This window comes from Halichoerus grypus, chromosome 5 (genome assembly GCF_964656455.1).
Source record: "Halichoerus grypus chromosome 5, mHalGry1.hap1.1, whole genome shotgun sequence".
NCBI classification, from domain to species: domain Eukaryota; kingdom Metazoa; phylum Chordata; class Mammalia; order Carnivora; family Phocidae; genus Halichoerus; species Halichoerus grypus.
Window position 1 is genome coordinate 13,419,912 of NC_135716.1, and position 9,659 is coordinate 13,429,570.

General features: G+C 51.4%; 1 protein-coding gene across 6 annotated transcripts in view; it reads right to left on the reverse strand.

Moving 5' to 3' along the window:
- The window catches only part of LOC118530831 (uncharacterized), a 250,586-nt gene extending 241,546 nt beyond the window's left edge, over nt 1-9,040 (reverse strand). For all 6 annotated transcript variants that reach the window (XR_013447685.1, XR_013447684.1, XR_013447686.1 and 3 more), the window contains exon 1: nt 8,837-9,040. Coding sequence is in view for 3 of the 6 variants with exons in the window: in XM_078072011.1 (XP_077928137.1) it covers nt 8,837-9,006 (170 nt within the window). In the remaining 3 variants the exon portion in view is untranslated. The remainder of the gene's footprint in view (nt 1-8,836) is intronic.
- Nucleotides 9,041-9,659: the final 619 nt, after the last annotated feature.

Below are 9,659 nucleotides of genomic sequence, written 5' to 3' on the forward strand. Positions count from 1 at the left end.
CAGTCACGTCTCACACAGACGGAAGCAGCTGGCAGGGGAAATGGGACGGGTGTCAGTCCCTTTCCCCACTTCCTCTCCTAAATAACTCCTGCTTTATGCTTTATGTCTCAGCTTGGGGGTCACCTCCTCCAGGAAGCATTTTGCATGTCTGTATTATTCTTTCAGAAAGCATTAAAAGTAAAGTCAAAGTAGCCTTTTGACCCTGGCCACCAGCCCCAACCCCTCCGTCCTCCTAAGATGACAATAGTGACTTTGATCCAAGTCCTTCTGGCCCATTCTTTAGCCGCTCCCATCCATCTCTAAGGATCCTTAAAGAACACAGAGCATGAGCTGTGAGTTCTCAAACTGACGAAGGAGTGGGGACCGCACACATGTTTTTGATTTTACCGCATGCTGCCAGTGGGGCTCTTGGGCGACCTCATGCTCGCGAGCTGAGTTTGGGGGATCCCGTGCCACACACCCTCCCAAGACTTGAGTCAGACTTCCTATTTTGGGCACATTTTAAAATAGGAAAAACGTACCCCCTGGACACAACTCAAAGGCCCTTCAACTGAAGGATGCGTACTAAACCGGCGGCATATCCGTAGAACAGAACAGCCATCGAAACCAGCAAACCGCTGGTACCTGCAGCGGAATCGCCCCTGCATCAGGGGCGAGAAAAACCAGACTCGGAGGGGGGTGGCTACACCCGGTATAATTCCGTTTACATGAAAAAGGCAAAACGGTAAGGTCAGAGAACAAATTATTGGTTGTCAGCGGCTGGGGGCAGGGGAGCAGACTGACTACAAAGGACAGGAGGGACGTCTGGGGGTGATGGAAATGGTCTGGATCTCGACAGTGATGACGACAGACAGTGTTACACAGCTGTTGTGTGTTTACGAAAACGCCTCGTGCTGTACACCAAAACAGAGGAAATCTGCTGGATAGACATCAGACCTCGATCAGACCTCACACCTGACTTTATCAGTGAGATTCAGAACCTCTTCACAGGCACTCTTGAGAGCTGCTTGTTGATCTCTTTTTTGCAGTGAGGTTGTTTGGCTCTTTGTTACTGACTTTGAGGAACTCTATCCTCATTATTACAGCTTTTTCTGCTAGACGTGCTTTCTTCTTTAATAGCTAGTCACTTTTGTCAATGTTTCCCTTTTAATGTGTGCTTTGCTCCTTCTCTGGTGAACTTCTCCTGGGTCTTCATGTCTCACTGGAATGTAGGATTTCAGTATTGGCCCTTTCATCCCACAGAAACTATCCTCCCACATTATTCTATTCATATTCTTTCACATTCCTTATAATAATGGGTTTTTTTTGTAGGCTTGCTTCTTTCTGTGTCTCCCCCACTACATAATAAACTCCCTGAGGACTGGTACCGTATCTGTTGATCACTACTGAATACTCAAGGCCCAGAACAATGCTCAGCATACAACACGCACTCCACAAACATCTGCTGAATAAATGAAAGTCAAGAAAAATCTAATACAAGTGCCTATGATGCATGGAAACATGCGTCTAGCATGTAATACACACTATACGTCAATGTTAACGACCTATCAGTGTATCACGGCACCAGGGACAGCAACAAACATCACACCTCTCGCCAGAAAAAAAGCAAACGTGGCTTCAGGGCCAATCTCATGAGCCACAATAGTTACCTGAAATTTTTAAAATATTGAGACGCTATGATGTAATAATCCTAAGACTGGGGATTTACCAAAAACAAAAACCAAAACCAAAAAGCTTTAACTGAAATATAGAAAACTTGATATATATGAGAAACAGCCTATTATGGACCTGTGTATCACTGAACAGAAATGTTATCTATGCAATAAAAATGGACAGAGCACACAAGAATATTCAAGAATGCCTGCTACCTAACGGTAACTAGGACAAGTCAGGATGAGACCATATACACCAGAATGACAACCACGGCGATAAAGACAAAACAGTGACTGTATTTAACTCAAGAAATTATATTTAACTTTTACAGATTTTTCCCAGATTTTCAAAGATAAGCTCCCATTCCTTTCACGTGAGGAAAGCTACATTTCCCATCCCAGAGCCTGGAATCTCCAACTCAGGTACCTCCTTCCTGAAACCCACCCTCCATGTGCATTTGTCATCTCTCTAAATATAAAATCTGGAAAACTACTCCTTGGTTGCAATCCAAGGAAAGAGCCCCCAGAGTTGGCAGGACCCATTTAAATCCATTTCTGCCTGGTCGTTAAGGCTCTTGAGAGTCCCCCAGCTTCCTGCCATCTCCTCCTAACATGCAGGAGCCTCCTCTCTCAGTTCCCTGTCTTCCAGGACCTTGCGGAGACCAGAGAACCCCTCATCCCTCTTCATATGCACCCCCCCCCAGCAGGTATCATCAGCCATCTGCCTCTCTCCTCCACTGGGAGCTTCTTCAAGACAGGGTGGTTTCTTATTCACTGCAGAATCCCCTGTACATGCACTCACTCGCCCACTCACTCACTTATTCCATCCCCTGAATGCCTATCACGTCCCAGTCACCGTTCTCGAGCTGCCCTGTTGGACAGAAACAGAACTCGAGCCACGTGTACTTTCAGATCTTCTAGCAGCCACGTTTTTAAAAAGTTAGAAGAAACAGGTGAAACTAATTTAATAATGTACATAAGCCAGCATATCCAAAATCTCATTTCAATATACAATCAAGATTAAAGAATTCATGAAAGAGGTATTTTACATTCTCTCTTTGTCCTAAGTCTTTGAAAGCGATGTGTATTTTACACATGCATTATATCTCCATTCAGTCTAGCCTCTTCCAAGCGCTCAGGGGCCACCTACGACTGGTGCCTACCACATGGGACAGCAGTTTTAGATGCTTGGGATACAGCCCTGAACAGTCCGGAAGCCCATTACTGGCAGCCATGCCCACCACCACCAGCCTGGACCAAGAGCCTGCGCTGCTTGCTTGCTTGCCCCTGGGGCCCTGGCTTCTGACCCTGATTTAGGCCCTTCTCAGCACAGTAGCCAGACGGATCGTTTCAAAAGCTAAATCACCTCCAATCAGTTTTCTATCTAAAGCCCTTCAATAGCTCCCCATTTTACAGAGTAAAACACAAATCGCTACATAAGGTGACAAGTATTAGCTAGACTTGCTGTGATGCTCATTTCACCAACCTCAGGTACACCTGAAACTAACAGAACGTTATATGTCAATTACACCCCAATCAAGGAATGAAAAAGAAGACCACGTAAAGTACCCACTGCGTGCTGCCCTGGCACCCCTTCCGCCTCTGCTCTGTCTGCCCGGCTCACACCACCCTTCCAGTTCATTCTCCATGCTGCTCCTCCATCTCACAGGCTCACCCCTGCTCTCAGCCTCTATCCTGGCCTCCCCAGGGCCTGTAACAGCCTCCTCTAGACCAACCTCCTCTACCTCCTTCAAGGCTGCTCCAAGGTCGGCGTCTAGAGGAAGCGTGCCCCGACCAGCCAACTTAACACTGCAGCCCACCCCAGCCCTCCAGACCCTCACCTGCTCTACCAGCTCCCTCAGAACGCATTACCCCCTAAAACACTATTAGCGGGACGCCTGGGTGGCTCAGTCGGTGAAGCGTCTGCCTTGGGCGGCTCAGGTCATGATCCCGGGCTCCTGGGATCAAGTCCCACATTGGGCTCCCTGCTCAGTGAGGAGTCTGCTTTATTTATTTGACAGAGAGAAAGCGAGAGAGAGAGAGAGAGAGAGAGAGTGCACAAGCAGGGGGAGCAGAAGAGGGACGGGGAGAAGCAGGCTCTCCACTGAGCAGGGAGCCTGACACGGAGCTCGATCCCAGGACCTCAGGATCATGACCTGAGCCGCGCAAGGCAGACGCTTCATCGACTGAGCCACCCAGGCGCCCTCAACATACAAATTTTGGAAGGACACAAACATTCAGTCCATAACAAGTACCACGGAGAAAACTAAATCTCGGTGGGGGCGGGGAGGGGGGGAGGGGGGGAGGATGGGAGAATATAAATATAGCAACTACCACTTACTTACATCATAACGACCACATGCCAGGCCTGGTGCTAGGCACCTTACACCCAACGGCACAGCGGGGCCAGAACCACTCTGCACCGAGTGGGTGCGGCTTTTGCCCTCACCCGTCCCACTGTGTGGCTTGGACTAGAAAGGACGCCGCAGGAGGGCAGGGATTTTTGTCTCTTTCCTTCCCTGCTGGATCTCCAGCAGCTAGAACAGTGACTGGCACAGAGCAGCTGCTCAGCAAACGCATGAATGGATCTGTCAGTCTCGAGCAGAGAAGCAAAGCTACCTGGAAAAGGGAGTCCTTTTTTTTTTTTTTTAAGATTTTATTTATTTTTTTGACAGAGAGATACAGCGAGAGAGGGAACACAAGCAGGGGGAGTGGAAGAGGGAGAGAGAGAAGCAGGCTTCCCGCTGAGCAGGGAGCCCGATGCGGGGCTCAATCCCAGGACACTGGGATCATGACCTGAGCCGAAGGCAGGCGCTTAATGAAGGCAGACGCTTAACAACCGAGCCACCCAGGCGCCCCTGGAAAAGGGAGTCCTAAAGAATAATCTGCAGCAACTGCTCTTCTGTCTGCTTCAAGGGCTTACTTCCTCTGTGCAAAGTGCTCTGCACCATCCCCAAGAGGGCAAAACCATTCTCCCTGCATCGCAGCTGAGAGGGTAAGTCACCTGCAAAGACAGGCTGAGGCCTGAGGGGCGCCCCCCATCCCTGTCCTTTCAGAGACCTGCTTCTGCAGCTTCCCTGATGGCTCATCTCTTTCTTACTTATAACTGCCAGGCCTTCTCTCCGATGCTTGCAAAGACCTCTATGAAGTCACTGCCATCTTATCATCTGTGTCACCAGAGTGTTACCTTTACGTTAAAATGTATTCAGAAACCGCTCCTCCAAGCAGCCACAGGAAGTAATAAAAAACCAATAATTGTAGCAGTAATATTAGCTAACTTTTACGGAGGGTTTACTAGGAGCCCAGCACTCTGCCGAATGCTGATCATCCCCTATTTCCTCCTCACGGCCAACTTGTGAAGCAGGTGCTTTATCGTCCCTATTTTATAGATGACAAAACTGAGGCTTACAGAGGTGACGTAACTTGCCCCCAAAATACCCGTGATCTGCACTACATCTTCTAGGCATTACCCAGATGCCTCCAGCAGCTAGCTGCTTTCCTTCTCTTTCTTCAGTGTCCATTCCCTCGAGGCAAACCCTCTACTTCCCACCACTTTGGGCGGTTTCATCTCTTAAGACAATGACTGTAGCCTGGGGGCTGCTCGATTCCTTGAAAACAAAGCAGTCCTTGACAGTCACCTGATTCAACCAAGACCCAGGGCTGTGTTAGCCACCAGACAGATGAAGATGACCCCCGGCCCCTCCGGACCCCACCCTCCCCTGCTCTCAAGCAGCTCATGGTCAACAAGGGAGAAAGTGGCAGGTAAACAAGTAATCCTGGGGCTCAGATTACCCCACCAGATGCCAGCAAAACAACACCCTCTTCTCTACCTTCACCCCCCAAAAAAGAGGAAGAGAAAACAAAGGAAAGACAAGTCAGATTTCTGCCAGTAAAAATGACTGAGACCATTTTGACCTCGTGAATATTAAGTCTTGTGTTTTAGGACCCACGGTGTTATTGTTTTTACTGACAGGATTGAGAAAGGGGCCACCACAATCTTTGTATGGGTAGGTTCGGTAGCTGTAGGAGCTGAACACACTCAGGATAAAGGCAGGGACTTAGAACAGTTGCAGGGAATGTGAGGGAAGGGGAAGATCGGCTGAAAAGAGCCCTATCTCCCATCTGCTGTGGATTTTGATAGTAATTAAATGCTGGTCACAAAGTCAGGCAGGGTGCCTGGATGTGGCACTTTACAAATACTCATAGATTCTGCACCATGTCTGAGCCTCCTGCCCGGGGCCCCAGGGGCTTTGTTCCCCAGACTCTGGGGCAAGAGCTCTCCAGACACTAAAGGTCTGTCTGAGACTCCGTGGCCCCACTAGGAGCAGCCTGCTCCCCCAGGGCAGAAGAGGCCTGCAGCCAGAGCAAGGGGAGTCTTTGTACAAGATGTGAGGGTTTCTATCCTGCCTGAGTCCCCCTGCTCCAGGCCAATAAGCATCCTTTGCTTATTTTTAATTGCACTGCTCTCTTACTTCTGGGAGCAGGCCCTGGACCAAATCCTGATGGCTATGTTGCTCCCCAGCTGCGTGACCTGAGGGGCAATTATTTTCAACTACTCTGAGCTGTGGGTTCTTCACCTGCAAAATTCTGGTAATAATAATAATCCTATTTTCTATGATTATTGGGAGATTAAGTGAGGTAATACATTTAAAGGATTTAGAACCGACGGTGGCCCATAAGAACCTCATCATTGCTACACATTTTACTATAATTGCCTGGTAAGGTTGTAAGGGGCATACAATGCAAAGAACATGCTTGGCATGATATACAATTTCCTGTTATTATAGGAACTATTATCATTATTATTATTTGTTATTCTTACTACCATTTTTAGTTTCATAGACTACTTGGAAAAACAGAAGAGATGGAGGAGGCACCTATCACAGGACCATCTGAGCAGCATTCTCCAGTAAGGCCTAGAATTTCTGAGGTTTACTAGGGAGACTGTCAATGGGGCTCCTCAATGTTGCTCTGTTCCCACCTTGGATCCGGGTCTCCCTACAGACGCGGGATACAGAACAAGGGAGTCCTGGTCTCTTAAAGAGATCACAAACCAGCACCAGGAGAGAAGGGAAAAAAACAAACACAAGGAGAGTGATGTGTCTACACCAAAGTGAAAGGGAATACAAATTAAAAAGAGCATCCAGGAGGGCATCTAACATCAAACAGACACAGTCAAGTGCAGCCTTTAACAGGCCCACGGCCACGTCCCCAGACAGTACGGACCAGCAACTATCCAAGGTCCTCGGCTTCCTCAGGAAAGGGCTGATTTGCCATTGGTCTGGCCAAATTCAGGGACACGAACACAAAGAAGAAAGTAGGGGTGTCTTATCATCCAGGAGACTCCTGAGCTTAGCTGTCCGAGAAAAGCGTCCATCCCAGGCAGGCAGAAGGCCCCGAACCCAGCCAGCCTGCCTGCCTGCCATTCAAGAAGAAAAAAAAACTGAAGCACATGGGATTGACTGGTTGTGGACAGGGAGAATTCATCCGGTTTTTAGACCAGCAATCACAGGGACCAGTGGGGGTCAGAGATCTCAGAACTGAGAAAAAGAACTCGCTCCTTCCAGGCCAAAAAAACTCCAGCCACGGACAGAAAGAGCACACCGGACAGCATGGCGTGGGGGGGGGGGGGGGGGATGAAAGAAGAGAGAGGAAAATCCGAAAAAGCAGCTGATTTCATCTACTTTTCAAGAGAAGCCTGGTTTATGCAGTATTCTGCACTCAGAGTAGGTAAAGCAACAACAACAATAAACAGCACCTTTCACCAGGCCAAACAACAACGTGACCACATAATAAATCCCCTCTGGGAGTTCAATGGGTGCAGCCTTATGGTCGCCCCTGGACCCACCCAGCCTTTCCATCACCAGTCCCACACAAGGAATTCCAGTCGGGCCCTTTGCCAATGGCTCAGACCACGAGGAGTCCTCACCTCTAAGATGTAACTCCCCTCAAGTCGTGGAGACCGGGCCACGAGGCTCTGCCCAGCCAGCGATCCTGTTTGTCCTGCTGCTGCTTCCAGGAAGGTTTTTCTCCTAATAAATCTTTCAGGAAGTTCCACTCAGGGTTCAGAGGATCCATACAAGCACCTTTTCCACTGGTTAGAGTTTTAGAAAGATTTGCTGTGACCACAGGACTGTGTCAGATGAACAAGCCTCAACTTGTCAACGCCAATATGCAAAACAGGTCTGCAACATCCTATGACTAACAGCACAGCAGATACTGTCCCTCCGTCCTCCAGGCCCCCGCCCACCCACCACACACAAACACACGTTTTTCTCCAGGCTTTGCTTCCTCCAGCAGCGAAACAGCTCCGGGAGGCAGGGCTCACAGTGGTGAAGTGGGCCAGCGGGGGTTGCCAGCCTCTCTTTGGAACACATAAGACCAGAAAGGAAAACCAAAACTTCCCCCTCTACTCCCTAAAAACCCTCACAAGTGATTTCCCCTCTTCTCTCATCTTCTAGAAGGGCCTGAAGCCAGGGGCTCCAGTGAGCAGAAGAATATTCCATGCTTACAGAGTATCAGGAAAATTCATAGTGTATCCGGGCACCGGACACATGCAGCCTCATGGCTGCCCTTCCTGAAAGTCAATACCCACCCCCAACACTGGCAAAAATAAGAGCACGTTAGTCTAGGGAGAGTAAACACAATTACACCAACAAGCCATCCAAAAAGAATGACCATGAGAAGGGTGTGGGGGCACCAGCAAATCTGTAAATGCAATGCAAAAGCAGAGAAAGTTTCCAAAAACAGTTGCTGGGTTTTTGAAAATCCTCTGGTGGGGGAGGATAATGGTCAAAGGATGGAGGCAGCATCATATGGTTCACAGACCCCTAGCTTCTCAAAAGGGTCCTCCAAACGACATCTGCGACCCCAAATCAGGACTGACTGGAAGTCTATTTTTAGGTGTTGGGTAACAATACACCTTCCATCAAGTGCACAAACCCGGAATTATCTCATGCATGCATGGCCCATTTGATGTCTCCTCCCGCCCCCCCCCCGCCCCCCACCAACGCCCAAACTCACCGCCACTCTCGAGTCTGGTGATGAGCAAAGTGCACGGTTAACAAGCACACATCGGAATCCGAAAGCCCCTTTCCTCTGTCCAACTACTCTCTGCGCATCCCAACCCGCAAGGCCGAGGCTTGCGAGTTCCCAGAAACGCAGAGGGCAAAATTCTAACTTACTGGAAGGTGGATCCCGCTGTGTCTCGGCAGGTCGCCGGGGTTGCCAACATCCTCCCCTCGTGGAAATCCGCTCGGGGGCCCGGGGGGTGTCGGGGCCCGTCCCTGCGCGCGACCCCTCGCAGCCCGTCCGGGTCCAGGCCGCCCCGAGCCCGCCCGGCCCGCGAGCCCATGTGCTCGGCGGCCGCACGCGCTCTGCCCGCTGGAGCGCGGGGCTGGCGGGCGGCCCGTGACGTCACGGCGGCTCGCGCTCGGGCCGCGGGGGAGGGGGAAGCGCGCGCCGCCCGGCCGGCCGCGTGCGTCCTCGGTCCCCGCGCGCCCGGCGCTCTCCGACCCCGGCTCCTCGCCGCCCCGCGCGCCCCTCAGCCCGCCGCCCGGGCAGCGCCGGACGCCGAGCGGCGGAGGGCTGCGCGAGGAGGCGGGGCGGGCCTGGGGCGCCTTGACTGCCGAGGGCCCAGAAGACGCTGGGGTTGGGGGGGAGGGGAGCGGAGCGCTCGGCGCCGGGAGAGGGGGTGGGGGGAGGAGCGCTCGGCACCGGGCGGGGGTCCCGGCTGCACTGGCGCCCGGGCCGGAGCGAACCGGCGCGAACCCTGCGGGGATGCCCGCACGCGGGGGCGCCGCGATTTCCGCAGTCCCTCTCCCAGCCCTCCTCCCCATCCCGGCGTCCTGGAAGCAGGGAGTCTTCCCACTTGCCGGATGGGGAAGGCGAGGTCTGTGAAATAGAAGGACCAAGATGCTCAGAGACGGGAGGGAAGACCCCTGGCTCAGCTCCATCCCTAGCGATCCGAGCGCTTCCGTGGGTACCACCCAGCATCCGCGGGCATGG